The following is a 19,563-nucleotide window of genomic DNA, read 5'->3' as shown; positions in this document are numbered from 1 at the left end:
GCCTGGGCCTAAGCTGGAGGAGACTTTATCCCTGTGTGACTTGCAGAGACGAAGGGACACAGCCGACCGTGGAGCCCTTCCTTGTTTTGGTTTATGAGAGAAGCCACAGCCAGGGTCTGGGAGGCTCGGCAAGACGGTGGAGTTTTAAAAGGCCACTTCTTTCCCTTTTGTTTCTCCTTCCCTTCCTCCCTCCTTCACTTTCTTAGGCCTTCACTCCCTCTGTCTCATTCCTACTATCCTTTGGTTTTCTTCAATTTCCCGATTTAAATGATAAATCACCGTATACTCATGCTAAAAACAATTTTTAAAAAGCTTAGAATAAGAAGGTAAAGGTGAAAGCAGTCCTCTACACCCCAGATCTCTCTGGACCTACCATTACTCAAAGGCACCTTCAACTTAAACCTTTCTCAGAAGTTTCTTACATTGTCCTTTGTGTGCAAACGTTCCTTACTGCATGCTGTATCTGTGGGTCTACAGTTAAAGATCTTCGTGTGATTCATTGTTCCATTCAATGCTAATGTATTATTCTGCCACTTGTTTTTCCCATATGACAATGTTTCTTTTATAATTATTATTATTATTAATTAATTTATTTATTTTGGTTTTTCAGACAGTGTTTCTTTGTGTCGCTTTGAAGCCTGCCCTGGAACTTGCTCTGTAGTCTAGGCTGGCCTTGAACTCACAGAGATTCACCTACCTCTGCCTCCCAAGTGCGGGGATTTAAAGGCGTGCACCACCACAACCTGGCTATGACCGTGTTTCTTAGACACATTTCCACAGCAGCCTGGAGATTCTCCCAGGCACTTCGCTGCTGCTTGGCAGCCTACTGTGTGGTTATACCCAAAGGGATTTAACCAGCTTCTTAAACTGGCATTAAATTCTTTTCCATTTGGGGAGATCACAAACACTACGGGCACACACCTTGGTATTAAGTGTGCTGGTGCCCAGTTGAGAGATCATACCCCGAGGGTAAATTCCTAGCAGTGGAATTGCTGGGTCAAAGGCTATGTGCATTTTACATTTTAATAGATATTGCCAAATTGCCCTGCGAAAAGGTTGCTCCAATTTACAACCCCATTAACATTGTGTGAACTGCCTGTTTCCTCAAAGCCTCACCAACTCTCTGTTCTGTCTAACTTTTAAGTATTTGCCAATAGGCACAGATGGCAGGTCATTATCATTTAAATTTGCATTTTAATTACAAAATAAACCTTGTTTCACATGTTTATTGCTTAGTTGCCAAATTGTTTCTGGTTTTTTTGTTTGTTTGTTTGTTGTAAATCAAACTATGCCCTTGTCCATTTCTGGTTTTTTACTTATTTAAAATTAGTCATCAAAACTGACTTGTCACCAGACTTTATTAGTTAGAAAGGACACAATTTTTTTTCTAATTGCTTATTTCTTCTCAAATCAGTTGACAGTATTATGGAGTTGAACGGCTTGCCATTCCTTTGGTAGCGTTGAAAGTTTCTTGCCACTCTTTGGTGAGTCCTCCCCCACAAGGACTTGAACTGTGTCCTTCATTTCTGCTGTGAATATCCTTCCTTCCTTATGCTTTTGCTATATGCACGTCAGGTTTGGCTTCCAAGATATTTTTCCTGGTGAGAGGCATGGGGCTGGCTGGAGGTGATCACATTGGCTCTTGGCAATCTTATAGACCAGCCTGCTAGCTCCAGTGGCCTGCTGCCCAAGCGAGGCTTTGTGCCCCTTGAGAACAGAAAAAAAAAAAAAAAAAAAAAAGGCTCCAGGCTGCCAGGGAAGGCTCAGAAAACAGCTTGCTGCTTTCCTTTTTTTTTTACTCCTGGGATCAAAAACTGTCTTTTTCCAGTCAAGAGAACACTGAGCACATCTTCGGAGGAGGCTCATAGGGCAAATGGGAGGAAGATTGTGAGGAGGAGATGGACATTTTCCGGTGGCAAAGAAATACAAGTGAACAAAATTGGACTCACATGCCTAGTCTTAGCACTAATGGGGCCTATTTCAGCTTTAATAGTATGAACCTAAAGGCACAGTCCTGCTGAGAGAAAAACAGGTAGTTAGAATCTGCTTATCTTGGGCTCATTGAGCTTGCTGAGGAAAAAAATTTAAAAAAAATTAAAGGATTCTATAATATTCCGATATCAGCAGTATTTCTTCAATGCATCCTCTTCTCTCAACAGACAAAAATTCCTATGGGAGGCTCAAGACATCTCGTGTAGAGCCTAGAGTTTCTGGTGTCCCTCCCATAGTTCCTTAAGTATGCTGGGTATTTTCCTTAAAGACCAAATGAGTTAATTGCACAATCAGTAACACTAGAGGTTTATATTTCTTGGCATGCTTGATGCGATATGCATGTTGGCAGAGACCTACACGGCTTTGATTTGCAGCATAAATAATATAATCCTGTAGATCAAATTCCAGGTAATTTAGTTAAAAGGTCCTGAAGGACCGTTTCTTCCAAGTGTCTACCTCGTGGTAAATTGTGTAATTTGTATAATTATAAGTTGATTTGATGAGCAGTGATTTCTTCATTAAGGGTGTAGTATTACTAATATTAATGCTGATTACCATTTGTTGAGCATGCAGTCTATACTGTGTAGTGTGTTTGTGTGTTTGTGACACATACTACATCACACATAAAATTTGTATGTATATCTTAATGTGATTCTTGTGCCTCTTGTAAGATCTACAACTTTGGTTTATCTTGTACTCACCACCTATGAAAACAAACCAAACAAAACACAACAGAAGTCCAGGTTGGATCAAGTACCTCATGTGGCACCAAACAACCATCAAGTATGGGTTTCGGCTCTAACCAGGATAGTCTCATCCCAAATTTTATTGCTGTTCTCTCACCCTATCTCCTCCTCCAACGCAACCAGATAGTGAGCACCAGCATCTTGGTTTTCCCTTTGGAATTTTCATCGTAGATTTTGAGACAGAGTTCCTCTGTGTACCCCTGGCTAACCTGGAATTCCTTCTGTAGATCTGGCTGGCATTGAATTTACAGAGAGCCACCTACCTCAGCTTCCTGAGTTCTGGGATGAAAGGCACGTGTCACTGCATTCTGCTGGAGCTTTAATTTTATGTCAGCTTATGAAATGAGTATCAGTCTCCTTTGTTTTCCTGCTGCCTCCTCATGAGGTCGGTTATCTAACTGTTGTCATAGAAACCATAGCTCTAAGGATTCCACAAGTCTCCATTCCTGCCCCTGACTGCTATTCTTGCTGTTCTAAGAGGTCCCCTGGAGAGCCCTGGGAAGGTAAGGGCGCTCTCTCTGCGTCTCTGCAAGGCAACCTACAGCTAAGTCTGAAATTGAGAGCTCAGAAGGCCAAGAGAGTCAAGAAAGAGGTCTACTCAGGCTCTGAGAACTCCCAGCTGCCACCCTAGGCTACTGCTGACTATTTTAGTCCTCTTCTTGGCAGACCTTATTCCTTGATTGTTGTGGTCTCCCATACCTAGTCCTGCTGCCCCTCTCAGGCGTCTGGATGTTGCTACTCCCCTGCCTCATCTCAGTATCCATTTCCAAACAGTTTTAGATGAGTACCCTACCCTAAGTGGAGAGTTTCATATGATATCTTCAGACATTCATGTCACGATTCTCATTTTCTCCCACTGACTCCCTTGTGCCCCTCTGTCCATCTCCTGTGAGTTCCCCTCCTCCACGCGATAACTCTCCCTTGCTGCTGTCTTACCAGTGTACCATATCTGTGATTTTCCTCAGTAATACCACCCTTCCCAAATCCCCTTCCCCAGTGTCTCCTGCGTCCTTCTGCATTAGTGCTCCTGAGAGGGTCCATCCCGTTCCCTGCTCCTGTCCCCAGCCCAGCCTGTCCCTTAACTGCTCCCCATCTGGTTCTGCTCCTGTCTTGTTTCTCTGCAGTAATTTCCCCAAGGTCACTGTGGATCTTGCTGCAGATCAAACTCACTGATGAAGGATAGGGACCTGGTTAGGAACTCCTGGCTGAGACTCTAGTCCTCTCATCATGCGGTTTCTGCTTGGTTTCATAGTCTCCTTTCTTGCTTCTCGCCCTTCAATCGTTTCTTATTTATGAATAGATCCTAAGGGTGCTACACTCTCATCCTTTACTCAGGTCTTAAACTCTTGCATGTTTGGCTGTTCTGTTCAGCGCTCAGGAGCACCGTCTTCATAGTTTCAGCAAGGATATTAATCCCCATCTCATAACACACATGTGCATATGTGCCCAAAGCCCCCTTTGCACTGAGCATAGGGTATTGATGACTCAGATGACATCCAGAGACATTCCATACTTTCCTCAAAATGCTGTATTCTTCCTGGTTTAAAAAGTATTGTAATTGATAGTTAAAATTATTATGTTTTCATACGGCTCCCCTTTGATTTGTACATGACATGACGGCTCTGAAAAACTGTCTGTGCCTGTGTCCACATAGAGAGTCAGCTGCTCGGTGCCTTGATTGTATGAATGGCTGTCTCTCTGCCCACCCAGTGTCCTCCTCATAACCTCCATGTCCGGTCACCTCCCAGTCCTGGGGATGTACCTCCATCACTTGTCGAAACCTGCCTCTTTTTTTATCCCCATGGTGCCCTGTTGATTCAGATCATCCTGACTCACCTCGTTCATGTGACAGCCTCTCTTGGTTGCTTCTGGTTCTGTCCCCCTTCACGCTGTAATTCACAGAGCAGCCAGTGTTAGTCTTGTGGGGTTGATGTCATTTTCCATTTATAAGCACCTTGGTGACTGCATTATCTTCAGAGTACATACCTAGGTCCTTCTAAATGTAGCTTGCTTCCCCCTCTCTCCATTGCCTCCTTTCCCATGACAGAAGTCAAGCTCTACAGCTTCTGAATGTAGACAATGTGTAGTCCCCTGCCTGTGTGTGCTCTCTTCTGGCTCCATGCCGCTGTTCACACTGTTACCTCCACCTGAAGAGTTTCTTTCTGCTCCCAGCTCAGCTTAGTCATGGTTCTGGTGTCAGCATGAATACAAGTGCTTTCAGAATGCTTGGCGCCATGAGGGTGATGTGCCTCTCAGTTGCACACCTTGTATCTTCTCTCAGCTCCCTGTTGCTGCCATACTGTGCTTGTCTGTTTACGGCGAGAGCCTTGGGGCCAGGGCCATGCCACACCCATACCTTAGCTCCTGTGCTATATGCCTGGAACATGGTAAGATGCTCATAAAGGTTTACAGCTGAGGTAAGGACCAGAGAAGAACTTTATGCTAACTTTGGCTTTCCTGTTTGGAGAATTCAATTGAACGTCTTTATTTTATTGCAAATGCATGACCAAACCATAGATACAAAAGAAAGATATGACATCCATTATTAAAATGTACACAAAACTCTAACAATTAAACAGTAAGAAAACAAATAACCTGGTCTTAAAAATGGGCAAAACCTTGGAGTAGCTGTTTCCTATTAGAATACGTACAAATGAGCAATAGGTATGTGATAAAGTGGTCACTACTGAACAGAGAAATGCAAATTAAATCCACAATGATATATTATTTCATGACTTTAGAATCACTGCTAACAAAATGGCTGAATGCCTGACCAGCCCTAGAATATGTATGTGTGTGTGTGTGTGTGTGTGTGTGTGTATATATATATGTATATATATATACACACATATATATATATATATATATATATATATATATCTGTAATCCCAGCATTCAAAAGGCTGAGGTAGGAAGATTGTGAGTTTAAGGAAGCTATCAGTCTCTCTCTGTCTTCCAGAATGATTTCTGGAATGAACCAGCTGCAGGAATGCAGAACCTCCCGGACAGCCAGGAACATCCATGCCTCCTGCCGTCCTAGTTCCCCAGTTGTTCCTCACAGCTGGCCATAAGCAGTGCCCACTGTGTGCTAGACTCCGCTTTCTCCGCCTTGCATATAGCAGCTTTTACAAGAACACGGTAAGGCCATTACCAGGGAGTAAATAGGCACAGAGAGGTGACAGAATTAATGTTAAGTTTATAACAACTATTACAAGGTAGAGCTCAGATTCAGTTTGCAGTGGTCTGATTTCAGAGACATCTACCTCCGGATGACAGCAAAGGATGAGGCTCAGGCCTCTAACTCAGGACCTGCAACCCCTATCCATATCAATGGCAAGCTGCAGTAGCTCTCAGTGTAGCCACAGCTCTGCAGGAAGGGTGCATCCAGGGTGTCTAGATATTAAACATCCAGAAAGAGTGCTGCCAGTGTCTAGCTGTCAAATGCTCAGGAGTGAGTATCCCCTGTTGGTGTCCTGACACTGGCCACCATAGGAATATTTGCACCATGAGCATTGGCAGAGGCTACAAATCAGAGACCCTATTCCAAGTCAGTGTTCCCAGTAGGGATGCTCAGTCACTAAGAGGACATCTCTTGTGTTAATGGGACAGAGTAGGGAAGACTGAAGGTCTATTGCTTGCTGTCAACTGCTTTGTCTGCTCTGGGTTATTTGTGAAGACACTAAGAGGAGCCAACATGCCTAATTCATGGCAACTCAGACTTGTCAAGGAATCAGGTTCTCCTGTCCCCTTAGCCAATGTCCTCCTGCCCCCTAGTCACCAGGGAGCTTGTTGTGAAGCAAGCATCTCACACAATCTTGAATGTCCTTGTGGCCTTCAGCTCTGGAAGTATGAATTCTTAGTGACATGTGACTTAGCAGTCACCCTGGCGCTGCTACTCCAGGCTTGCTTCCCTCCCTGTAACTTGTATCAGTTAGATTAATTGGTGCCATGCTTCTTTTCTGAGTGGTTGTTTTGAAGGCACCTCAACTGAATGAGGGGCTGGGAAGACAGATCTGTTGGCCAGGGAGTTCTTCAGCAACCCAGGGTGTAGTCTGGCTCTCTATTCCATCTGTATTCCTGGTCAGAAAACTGGGACTCCTTAGCCCTTCCCTGTGCTGGCCTTCCCTGGCCGCCAGCTCCATAGCCAAGAAGCTTGGGTGTATGACTTCGTTTGTAGCACTTACCCCTAGCCAGCCACCCGCTCCTGCACCCAATCCCAGAGAACTACATGCTCTACTGCCAACTATTTGCTGATCAGGGAGTTACCTTTTTCCCCAGGGGAGATGCACTAGTGACTCAAATCATTTTTTAGGAACAGAAGAATGGGGGAAAGGTGATACATTCTTATTATCATTTTGACACTGGCGAGGAACCCCACAGGTCCTGGGGTGGGTTTCCTGGTTCCTAGGAAAGTATGGTGATGCTATCTGAAGGTGCAGAGGCACAGATGTCTCTAGCAGACCATTCCAGGGTAGCATTTTTTCAAACTGCTGTGTTTCCTGAGCCTGGCAGAGCAGAGATTTGGGGCTGGTATGTTTGAGTGCACCAATCCCCCTTGTCCTTTATCCTCCTGACTTACAGCTAAAGGCATGCTAGGTGATAGTGTGGCTGTGGCATCATCCTCCCAAAGGACAAAAAGAAAGGGAGGGGAGGGACTGAGGAGTCAGAGTAGTGGCTGATACAGGAACTGGGTTTGACAGGCTTCCTGATGGCAGCGTTGTTGATCTGGACACCCTGATACCCTCATCGTTGTGGCGTCTGAATCTAGACTAGATTGTTCTACCATGTCCGGCATTTGCTTTCTTTCTTGAGAAAACTGTGGGCAAAAGCAAGATAATCTGTCCAAGGAGTTTCGAGACATTGGTTCCAGTTACACCCTCTAGTATTATTCACAGGGACTAATGGTCACTGGGAGGTGACCCATCATGACTTATGTGTGGCAGATTGTGACATATTGATTTTGTGAATTCTATTAATTTCTAATTCCTAGAAGGATCATGCATCATTCAAGCCCAGCAGTGAAGGATATAAGACAACGCTTAAGGTTGCCAGCAAGATGATGCTGATCTTTGCAAACTGTGGTTTCTTTGTAGGGTAGTATGTTTGGCACAAAAGAAAAAGAATCCCCATGGGCCAGCACATCAGTCCTCCTGGGCTTTGCTATTAGCAAAGGGGAGAAGGGGATGACATGTTTTAATGGAATGGTGGCTGCCAGTGTCAATCACCCTCACTGCCCACTCCCCCCCTTAAGTAGAATTTCTGCTCATCTTAAGTTATATAGCAAACTGGTTCCCGTGGGAGGGGTTGGGGTGGAGCTGGATTGGCGAGGCCAATAGGATAGTGTATGAAAGGGCTTTGGTAGTGTTTTTGGCTCTCTTTCATGACTCATAGTGCAAGCAACTAGCCATGGGCCCTGCTGGGGGCTGGCTCTGGATTCTACTGAATCAACACTGACTAAAGATACAGTGGTTTTCATTTCCTGTGACTCACTGGGCAAGATAGGCTGCTGGGGCCCCTATCTGAGCTCAGGTATTTCAGCTTTGTTCAAGGACATAGCTCGAGAGGGAAGCCAGTGTCAGCAGACCCCACTTTTCTTCCAGAAGGCATGCTGAGGTTACATTTTGGAAAACAGGGGCTCATACATTTTATAGGGGGCCCAAGCTGGCAGGTGATTTGAACTCCTAAGTTGAACCAGGGTTTCTGAAGCAGATGCTGAGGCCCTCCACACATCTAGAGAAACATTCCTGGGCTCGTGGGTTTGCTTCAGCCAAAACCTCGAATGAGCCACTTCCGTGTGCTTTTGACTGTGATGAGGCCTTTTATTGCGTTTATAAATGTCCCCCGAGGCTATTACTCAAAAGGGTTCATCTAATAAATAGGACAACTAATAATTATTCTGTTTCAGATTGCTAGCTAGGTGTAACTTCTTTGAGGGGTCAAAAGTGTTATGCTTGCTCAACACTGCTGCAGCATTCTGACTCCTGTGGTTACAGAACTGGAGTTCAGGTAGGGTCAGGAATCTGAGGGAGGCACATCCGCATGATGCCTTTCCTATGGGGGCTCCCTTCTGAAAGCAGGAATGGATAAGGCTGTTTAATCACATGTGGGGTGCCATAGAGCCCAGCTGCTTCATGCTCAGGTCCTTCTTTTCCTTACTTTCAGGGTTCTGGGCTTTTGATCTGCTTTTGGAAGTGGGAAGGATCCCTGGAGCCCTTTTGTTTGTTTTAAAGGAACCTGTCTTCAGAAGCAGTGCATCTTCCCATTTGGATGGTCTGCTCTGCTCCTGTGTCCGTCTTTTCTCAGCCCACACACCATTGTAGAAGAGTGTGTGTCCTGTCTGTGCTTCTTACCCATGTACTGAGGAGTAATAGGCACAGGTGATGTGTACAGCTTTGCCCAAGTTTGGAAGGGCTGTGAGGAGTCATGTCTAACTTCAGAGGTGTGGGAGAGTTGGTTTTAACTTCCAGAGTACTCCCTAAAATGACCCAGTTTACTGAGTTCCACAAAAAAGGGTTATTTCCTTTAATTTAACTGTTAGTAAGGAACATGGCTGGTTTAGGCACCATGCAAGCATTATCATTCCCAGAAGTCAGAGTGGTTGAGGCATAATTTGCACCCTCACTTATGTTACTTAAGTGACTTCAGTGTCAGGAGGGTGTGTAGTAACAGAACAACCATGGCAGTCAACATGGAGAACAGCTCCACCACCTGAGAGTTCCCTCGTCCTAGCTCCTGGCAGTTGTGGATCTGATTTGGCCTTTTTCAGGGTATCAAGGATGTGGACTGTACTGATGTCACCTTTCAATGCCCTGGAGACCCTTCTGAGCACTGAGCACTGTGAGCACCGGGAGCAGAATTCTCTGCTCTGTGCCATTGAGCTCCATTTTGGCTTCATACTCCTGCTGACTTCTGGGACTTGTAGTCTTCCAGCTGGGGTACTGAAATGTCTGTGAAATGTCTTATCCACTGGGATAAGGATGTTTTCTAAGAGGATAAAAGCCCCCAAAGCATCCTGGTTTTCTGGCACTGTGCCCGGTGATGACAGAGGAGCAGACTGAGATACCACTCATGTTTGACCTTTGAGTCCTGCTGGTCATTGACTGGCATCCTGTGGGCAAGGGGCAACGTCCAGCTTTGGAGGTAGCTGTCCGATATCTATTCCAGGAAGGGCAAACCAGGACTCTAGGTCCAGAAGATACCAAAGGGAAATGCAGGCTCCCCCAGAAAAATAGCAGTACCCCCAGAGTAGTTCATTCTGTAGGTACAATTGTGTAACTTTGAATATATTTTCCTAAGTCTAAATATGGATTAATAGGTGGGCTGGTCTTAGGGCTTTTCTCAAATTCCCAGATTTATCTTCCCTAAAGTTTCTCACAATTAATGACTAGTACGTTTTCAAGTTCATCTATACAGGCATATGGACATATGTATTTCCATGTCCTCAGGCTTCTGAGTGCTACCTGTAGTCTTAAGGTATGTCATTTCTTTAGTCCTGAGAATTGCCTCTTGAACAAAGGAAGGACCGACTTGTCTCTCAACTTAGTGTCTGAGTCCTAAATGATGAAGTCTGTTGGAAACAGCCCCAAAGTCTCTTAGCTTCTGCCTCTTGCCCCCTGAAAGTAGCATGCCAGTGTTTTATGCCTATCTCCCCAAACCGAGACTTCAATGGGAAGTTAGGATCTTCAGGAATGCATTGGGAAGAAATATTACTTAAATACACATTGTATAAAGTCTGAATGACAAAATGGAAGTATTCTTTATGCTAATGGTCGCTATAGATGCTGTAGTATCTGGGAGAGCTTCAGCCATGCCTTGCAATGCTGCCATACTCTGAAACACTGCTGCACTGAAACATGCACTTGATCCTAAATCAACTGAGTGTAGGGAAAAGAAAGAAATGCCTGCCTATCATCTTTGACACTGTGTGGGAGTTTCCATGGAGGCCAATGGTGAGAAGCGTTTAAGACATGACTCTCCCAGCTGTGGTTCTACTGAAGGCCACAGGGATGATCACTTCCCTAGCGTGACCCAGCTGAAGTTCAGATGGAGCCTCCTTAGAATTTTTGTTTTGATCTCCTTCTTGAGTGGGTTTTGCATGGTGTGTGTGTATGTGTGTGCGTATGTGTGTGTGTGTGTGTGTGTGTGTGTGTGTGTGTGTGTGTATGAGAGAGAGAGGGGGGTTGCATGGTGTGTGTGTATGAGAGAGAGAGAGAGAGAGAGAGAGAGAGACTTGAACATTAATAGATTGTAAAATCTTCCCACCTTTCCCCCAATCATTAGAAATTGGCTATCAGAAGTAACAAATGCGTGCGAGGGACACTGAATCTGCACATTAGCTGGAGCACAGGGTAGGCGTGATAAAAGGGCCTGGTTGCAGCACGCTCTCAGAGTGAAAGTTCCTGAGCCACAGAGAGGTCTAGGAGAGGCAAGGGAAGCACGGTCCATGTGGATGCTTATGTTTCGCTGTAGGTCCCCTGAAGCAAAGGCTGATTCAGTTCTTTTTCCAGTCTGTGCAGGAATTGACCAATGACAGGAATGACATTTGCTTCTAATCACTCGCCCATCTCAATAATGCTGAAAAGATATGGGGGCCGAGAGCTGTACAGTCCCCAGTGCTTCGTGACCCCGGAATCTTTGCCAAGTTGAAAGAGATCTCAAATCTGGGGCGAGTTACAGCTCTATGGTTTTGATCACGGTCTTCTTGGAAGATACTTATTAGGGCCATTTGTTGACAACATTAAGAATTAACAAATTATGTTGTTAAAGCATAACAAAAGTTTAATGGTCTCATTAGGGGACTATAAAGTCTGTTACTTAAGAGAGGAATATTGTGGTGTTGGAAAGCACGAAATATTTACAGAAAGACCCTTTAGAGTCTAATTTCTAGAACTGAGGCAAAGCTCAGCATTTGTGGTCAAAAGAATTACAATAAAATAGTAACAGAGAGAAGCAAAATCCTTTTACATTGGGTGACAGTGGACATCCCCTCCCCGTACTGTGAATGTAAACGTATTGAGTTAGCTTTTTTTTTAAGTTAAAAATTGGACAAAAGGAGAGACATTTTACTTTCTTTTCAATGTACAACCGAGTTTGTTTTTTGTTTGCTTTTGGCTTGATATCTTGCATGGGATGACTGTGGGGAAGGCACACTTACTCTGTTGCTTGTCCCAAGAGAGGAGGGACTTCTGGGTCACAGTCAGGTCCTTGAAGACCCTCTTTCAAGCAGAATTCTGCTTGTTGCAGTCTGCAGGAATGTACCCATGGGACTCAATAGAAGGGAGTAGAAATCCGTGCTGGCTCTAGCATGCACAGTGGAGTGAAGGGCTGGCCTAAGATGCCAGCGGCCACTTTGTGGGGGATAAAAAGGACAGTATGGGGAAAGGAGCAGAGAGTAAGTTTTTGGCGATGAGAGAACCACTTGACAGTTGGGAAATCTGCTCATCATTGTTGCAGAAGTGAACTGAGACAATTTCATGTCGTTCAGCTAAATTCAGACCAAAGTGTGTTTGGGTCTGAAATCTCTGGGTCATTGTAAAAGGAATTCTAACTCGGGATTTGCGATCTCCAGGTCTGTCGTTCAGAGTGGAATACTTAGATAGCCAGCCCACAGGCCACTGTTTTTCTATAAATAAAGGAGTGTTCTTTCTTAGATTCAAAAATGAATCTATTCATAGTCTGTGGATTTGTTTTGTATGTCGATATACATTCCCAGAGGCAGAAAAATGTAATTCGTGAAACTTCAGAGTGGGTGAGAGTAGACACAGTCAGTTTTGCTTGTTGATGCTCACAGGCCAGCAAGGCTAACCCTAGAGAGCTTTGTTGAGCTTCTAGCAGAATCTTTATTTGCTGGTGGGGTGCTTGGTTTTTTGTGGGGAGGGGCACTGGATGGGAGTGGGGGGAGGTGTCAGAACCTGACTCAGTTCTAGAAGGATCTTGCGCTCTTTATCCAGAAGCTGGGGGTTTTGGAATGAACCATCTCACAATAGTGGAAAGCCCCCATCCCCCACCGCCCAGCTCACTTAGGCCACAGAAACTCCTAAACACTGGGCACTCTTGGCCTAACATTGGTCAAGCTCATCACCTTCTGACTGACCAGAACAGTACTGTGCAAGAGATCGGAAGACTGAATCGGCTGACTGGAAGGAGATGTCACTTTCCAGAGACCTCCGTGCCTCTACAAGCTTGGTCCCTGGCTGCCAGCTGAGGTAGGAAGACTGAGTGGACATGGGTCTTTCCCTCCAGCACGACTCAGTCTTTCACCTGCCTGGAATTTTCTAGGAGTTTGGGAATTGAGATGTCTGGGGGTGACAGGAACTAGGACAGTTCTTTGAAAACCCATTTGAGCCTTTACCAGCAGTCCTACGTCCCGACAGGCTTGGCAGCTTTCAAAAGACATTTCCTCAACCAAACCTGGCACCCACCCTTTTTAGTCCTGCTCTGTCTGCTCAGGATCAGCTCCAGTGGGTCAGCACCGGTGTCCGACTAGCTGGTGTTTTATGCATGGCCGTGGCCCAGCAGCAGGCAGGGCTCTGGGCAACAGGAGTGGTGGTGGTGGTGGAGGGTGATTGTGGGAGGGGGCAGACAGAGGACTGGAGGCTACTATGCGCTATGTCCTTGGTCCTGCTTCTGAAACTCCAAGCCCTGTGATCTCCTCCATGCTGCCCGTGAGGGTTTGAAGTTGCTGAGCTCAAAGCTGATCCTACCAGCAAAGTGACCAAGCTTCAGCTCAGAAGGTCTGTCTCTCGGTCTTGCAAAACTGTAGTGTGCCCTGAAATGAAAGTGTTTGCACAGTGCCCCACCCTACCCCTGCAGGGAAGCTGTTCTCTTGGCTCCGGCAGCCCAGCACCCCAAAAAGCACATTCTGGGGCCTTCTCCTTTGAGTCGTGGTAGGGGATATGGAACTGACCATGAAAAGCCCAACCTAGACACAATCAGGACTCTGACAATTCCTTTGAAAACCCTTCAGTCCCTAGGGACAAAGGCTTAGGAGGGACCACAGTGTGTTGACTCATGGCGTATTCAAATGGATTGTTTTCTTTTGAGGGTAGGAGAAACAGTTGTGATTTAAAAAAAAAAATACCACCTTTCCTTGTCTCTTTGAAATTGTTCTTTGTATTCTTTGACATAAACAGCGATTTTACTAAGTGACAAAAGACATACCATCTGAGGAAAAAAAGAGTTTAAGTATCAATGGGGACAGGATCATCAAATCAGCTTTTGTAGCACAGCGGCACACTGCACAGGTAGGGCGCCTAACTGGGGAGAAGGCAGGTAGAAGTCAGGTGACTGCAAACCAACCTCCGCCCCCTGCTCTCAAACTCATGGAGGACCCTTTGGGAGCAGTGCCGAACATGACTGCTGTGAAGGGAACCTGCCCACCCTTTCCTCATGTGTTGATCTGTTTCAGCTTTATTTTCTCATCTCATTATCAGCTTTGCTGGTGCAAGTGTCTACCTTTTGTAACAATTAAATCCTGTTAGTATCACTGCTGTGATTACGGAGTAGCTAGAGCCCCAATCAGTGAAGACTTGTTCGTCAGCTAGACTTAGGCATGATCTTTCTTCTATGCCTGTGCCAGAAGGAGCACCCTCCAACAGGCTCATTGCTTTCTTCACCTTGAAATGTTTAGATTCCAGGTCATCTTCCTGTCAGGGATACGACAGGCCTTATTTACCCAAGAATGGAAGGGATGGCAAGGAAGCCCAAGTTTCTTCTCTCTGGATTTCTCACCGCTTGCATGGGGTTCTTTAGAATTCCAGAATGCACAAACTGTTAGGGACCTGTTGCTTTTGAGCTTACCAAGAAATCAATGTCCACACCCACGTGTTCACACCCAGGCAAATGTTTTAGTTCACTAAGAGGTAGTTTTGTTTTGATAAAAAACACTGACATTCAAGTTGCCCTGAAAATTGCCTGAAGACAATTTTGGTGTGTTGAATTAATTTTATGCCAAGATCCAGTTTCAAGCCTCAGTCAACTGACTTGAAAATGTTCACCTGACTACAGGCTCTTTGCATAGTTCAACAGGCCTGCTTAAAGTGTCTTAGGGAAGCGAGACAGGCAGATCTATGTCTTGTGCTAACTCCTGCATGTCTTTGATCTAGGGAACCCTATTAATAGAAGGTCTATCCCTGGATATCATAAAGCAATATCTGAAAATGAAACCACAAATATTTTGATCCCAGTATGAGGTTTTCTGAGACTCAACTCTGAACCTATTTTTTTTGGGAGGGACTTGTGGTTAAAAAAAAAAAATCTCTACCCCAATCTATCACCACAAAGTGTTTTGTAGATCAGTTGTAAATTTTATTAAAAAAAACAAGCAGTATGCCTGGGTTTCATAAAATTTATACATGAATATATACACAGACACAAATAATATTAAAATAAAAATCACACTTGATTTCAAGTGGTGGTGACCCTGGCACCCCACAAACATAATGTTAACTTCTCCTTTAAAGAAATTGCTTGGCCCAAGAAGACCACAGTTAGGTAACCACTAATAAAGCTGTAGCCGTTGCCTGCAACATTTCAATTCAGGTTCCAAAAATATATAAATAATTTAATTACAAAACCCAACAACATTTCCCCCTTTTTTTTGGCACAGTGAAGCATTGGTTGGTAGCAAAGAAAATGTCCGAAGACTGACAGCTCTCTCACATTCAGTCATGCCTGTGAACACCGCATACGCACACCCAACGGGGCCCCAAAAACCCAAACAGTAGTCATATCATTTATCCTATGGAGTGGTTCCCTGATGTACTTTTTTCTTTTTTGAGGGTGGGGAAGATAAATCAGTGGAAAGTGCAACAAAAATAGTAGGAGTAGGAGGGAGAGGAAAGCTTTTATGCAGGAAAGGACAGGCTTGGCCAAAAAATAGAAAAGAACGGCTTCGATCCTCCTTACAAAAGACAAAGGAAACTGTTCCGGACTAAGTTAAAACACTTGGGTCAAAATGCTTAACTTTAAGGCACGTCTGAAGGAGATTTACAAACAAAAAAACAAACAACCCCTCTGGAAAGTGGAAGGTGCACAGCCTTGGAGCCTGCATAGCAACCTCCTCAACAAATGGAGTCCCCATCCCACCCCAGGCCCTCTGCTGAGCTCAGAGCTCACTTCAAGCTAGCAGCGTCTCCACGGGATAGGACAGGTGCGGGCCCGGACCGCAGGCCGAAGCCGCCTGCAGGGTCGCGGGCAGCCGTAGGGGGCAGTACAGGTGCGCCGCTCCGCCAGTCTCCGGACCTCGGAATGGCTTGGTTGCGGTGGCGGCGGGGGACAGGGGTGCCAGCAGCAGGGGTGCTGCGGGCTGCACCTCCGCTCCGCGCGACGCCAGCTGCGTGGGCTCGCCCGCGCCGTAGGCACAGAGCGGCAGCAGGGAGCCGCCCGGCGCCGCGGGAAGGAGCGCGGGGTAGGCACGCAGTGGCGGGCAGGGAGCCGCTCCCCAGGGCAGCTGCACCCCCAGAGCCGCGTCGCCGTCGCGGCGGCTACGGAACGGCTTGCTGAGGATGCTGTCGATGGCGAAGGAGCTGGAGAACTTGCTCGCCGGGCTGGAGCGCTCCTCCTGGCGAGCAGGCGAGCGCGCGATTGGGGACGATCGGGCGGCAGGCGTGGGCTGCGGGGTCCCGGCGGGTCCGGGTGGGGCTTCCTCGGGTCGCAGCCCCGACGCGGGGACTGTCGTTCGGTGGCTGAGGCGCTTGCGGCGGCGGCGGAAGACCCCGTCAGCGAAGGTGTATTCGCTGTTGGGGTTGAGCATCCAGTAGTTGTCCTTGCCCCAGGGCCGCGAGGGGTCGCGCAGCACCTTAACGAAGCAGTCGTTGAGAGAGAGGTTGTGGCGCACGGAGTTGCGCCAGCCGGTGTAGCTGCCCCGGAAAAAGGGGAACTTGCCCATGAGGTACTCGTTGATCTCGGCCAGCGTCAGGCGTCCGCCCGCGGAGTCGCGGATAGCCATGGCAATGAGGGCGATGTAGGAGTACGGGGGCTTGGGTCGCCGCGTGTAGGGCTTGCTGCGCGCGCCCTCGCCGCTGCCCACGCTGCCCGAGCACGGCCCTGTCGCGGAGGCCTGCGCTCTGTCGTGGGCCACCTCGGAACCGTCCTGGGAGCTGGGCCCGCCACCCGAGCTCCTCTCGCCGCCACCGCCCTCCAGATCCCCCGCACCGCCGTCCGCCGCTGGGCTGTTGGCCGCGCAGTCCCCGTCAGAGCCTAAGGAGTCGTCGCCAGCCGCAGACAGCGGAGATGGCGCGTCGCTGCTGCCGGCCCCCTCCAGATCACTGCTCGTCTTGTCCCCGTGGGCGGCGCGTGGGGCGAACACCTCCAATTTCATGCCGGCGCTGGTGCTTCTTCGTCCGGCGCTGTACCCCTTTCCTGCGAGGTCGTAGGAAGCGAGTGGCGCGCGGGGTGGCGATCTCACGGGCTGGGGGTACCGCTCCTGCTTCTTTCTGAGAGAGGCACTTTTCTGTAGGAAAGTCCTTTTCCGCTGGAATGTTATTTTTTGGAAGGGTTATGAGCGCTGTATGTATTGAGGGTAGGAGAAGCAGAATTGGTGCAGTACTGTCCTTACTCCGAGGTTTAGAGATTTTAGGCGGAAAGAAAGCGAGGGATGAGGGGCCACCAGGCGGAGCGGGTGTCAGAGCAACCTCGGGATTCCGTTCTGGGAGGAAGAAACCGGAGCATCTGCTATCCGTCCAGGCGTCCAGAAAGATTTCTTCGTTGGACGTCCAGATCTCAGGCAGGCGTCCTCCAGGCACCGAGCTGACGTCCGATGGCGTACCCGCTACTCTTGAGGATAAGACTTCTTTAACCTCGAGAGCCCATGGAACCCAATCTTCGAGGCCACCGCGTCCTCAGCCGCCGTGCCACCGCCGGCGTCCCGGGCAGCATGTCCGCGCTGGCCGGCCGCAGCAGAATCTCGCCTCCACCTTCGGTCCGGCCCAATATAACCCTGCGGCGGCTCGGCGGGGGCGGGGCCTGGGCGCCCACGGTCACGGGGTGGGGGAACAAGGTGGCCGCCGCTACCCCGGGCGCGCACCAGGCCGAGGCCACGCGGCGGCGCGGCCACAGAGTCTCTCCGGGCGCAGGTTGTTTGTTTTGGGTCTGGCCGGCCCCGCCCTCCTGGTCTCACCAATAGGGAGCGAGCGCGCGGCTAGGGTGTGCGCCTGTGCGGCCGCCCCGCCTGTCCCGCCGCGCAGGTAGGAGCTCCTGGCCCCCAGTGGCCACCCCGGGGGTTTCTGCTCCTTGGGGATTCACTGAGAGTGCTACTCTACCCCGTAGAACTGACACATTTTGGTACTCCCAGGAGGACACCTAAAAGGGCTGGGCCGAGGGATTGGGACTTTGCATAGGTCTGGCCGCCATCCTAAACTGCATGCGGCGTGCGTTTTTTTTTTTTTTTTGTTTTGTTTTTTTCTTTCTTTTTTTTTTTTTTTTGGTAGCAAGAGCCGCTAAAACCCAAAAGGGGTGTTCTTAAGAAAGCAAACCCCTCCGGTGATGGCTGAATCGTTTAACTGCAGAAACCTCACTAAACAGCCTTTGCATTGGCCTTTTCTTGGAGCCTCTTATGATTTTCTTTCTATGGCTAACTTTCCCCCTTGTAACAATGAAAAACCCTGGACTTTAAATTATGAGCCTTTTTTGGTTGATCATGCCTCTTGTTCCTTAGCCAGCCTCCGACTTTCACTTTTATTTTGTCATACCTGGCTGGAGGCTCTGGGGAGAGAGGCAATGCCCCATTCTTCTGCGGGAAAGACCGCGTTCCGAGAAGGGTGCCAGGCTCTGCCTGCACTTGAGTCTCTTTACAGAGCCCACAGCCTCACAGCTCCTGGGGTTGGCAATCAACAAGAAGCACAGGAGGGCGTGTGTTCTTTGGGGCCGCAGCCAAGAGCAAAGAATGTTTACCTCCATTTGTCTTCAACTATCCTCTAGGATTTGACTTGGCTTCTATGGCACCGGTGTCAGACAGGAAAGGAGGCCCTTTCTATCCCCACGACTCTCCGGACCTGCGCCAACTTGGTGTCAATACTCCAAGAAAAGGGGGCCTTGGGCCGGGAAGAGTGCACTTCTGACCCTTTGCCTACTGCCAGCTTCCTCCTTCTTCCTGCTTTTGTTGCAAATAGCTTCGAGGCTGCGAAGATGTGGGGGCGTATCTTTGAAGTTTTTTATTACTTCCCACCATTTGTGTGGAAAACATACACTAGCTTCTCTCATCTTCGGTCAAGAAGCTGTAAAGGCGTTCACAATGCCGTGGGGATGACAGTCAGGGAGGAATCTGATATTTTATGTTATGGATTGCATTACTGTTTACTATCTGGTGTGCAGCTAAAACTGTGTGTGTTGGTGGAGGGGAAAGGCTCCCTCCAGTCCCGCAAAGGAGCTACTTTCTAGGGTTTTGCCTTAGCTCTAGCCTGAGAACGGATGGTTCTCAGGTCCTGGCCAGAGAAATGAGTTAGGAAGAGGAATTAGCCCAACAAGGAGGCAAGGCATTGCTTTGGCCAGGGATAAAAGACGTTCTTAATGAAGGTTGTCCTTTTTTGAACTCTGGGGGTAGGCAGGGCAGGACAGGAGGACTCATGCCTGTTTCATGGAGGAGATATATCTAGGAGGGTTGAGACCCAGAAAGGCCATGAGGAGATTCCAAGTCTGGGATCACTGGTGGTTGCCAGGTAGGGTAGCCCACCTCACTCCCAGTTCCTAAACATTAATCTAGAAAGAAAAGAATTTAATCCCTAAAACAATGATTTATTTAGTAGACTGGTATAGACTCCCATTGGAAACACTGACATCTTCTTTTATGTATCAGGATAGTGAAGAGCCTTGTAGTACAAAGATCACA

At 47.7% G+C, this 19,563-nt stretch overlaps 1 protein-coding gene across 1 annotated transcript; it reads right to left on the bottom strand.

The window, feature by feature from the left end:
• Nucleotides 1–15,855: 15,855 nt before the first annotated feature.
• Nucleotides 15,856–17,535, bottom strand: Foxq1 (forkhead box Q1). The gene has a single exon (XM_038335358.1). The coding sequence runs from the start codon at nucleotides 17,056–17,058 to the stop codon at nucleotides 15,856–15,858; it is 1,203 nt and encodes a 400-aa protein (XP_038191286.1). The 5' UTR covers nucleotides 17,059–17,535.
• Between the last annotated feature and the right edge of the window lie 2,028 nt (nucleotides 17,536–19,563).

This window comes from Arvicola amphibius, chromosome 6 (genome assembly GCF_903992535.2).
Source record: "Arvicola amphibius chromosome 6, mArvAmp1.2, whole genome shotgun sequence".
Taxonomy (NCBI): Eukaryota; Metazoa; Chordata; class Mammalia; order Rodentia; family Cricetidae; genus Arvicola; species Arvicola amphibius.
This window is presented reverse-complemented; position numbering and strand designations above follow the sequence as displayed.

Bases quoted from the DNA above. Each gene is read 5' to 3' on its own strand.
- Foxq1 (XM_038335358.1), bottom strand. From the start codon at position 17,058: ATGAAATTGGAGGTGTTCGCCCCACGCGCCGCCCACGGGGACAAGACG.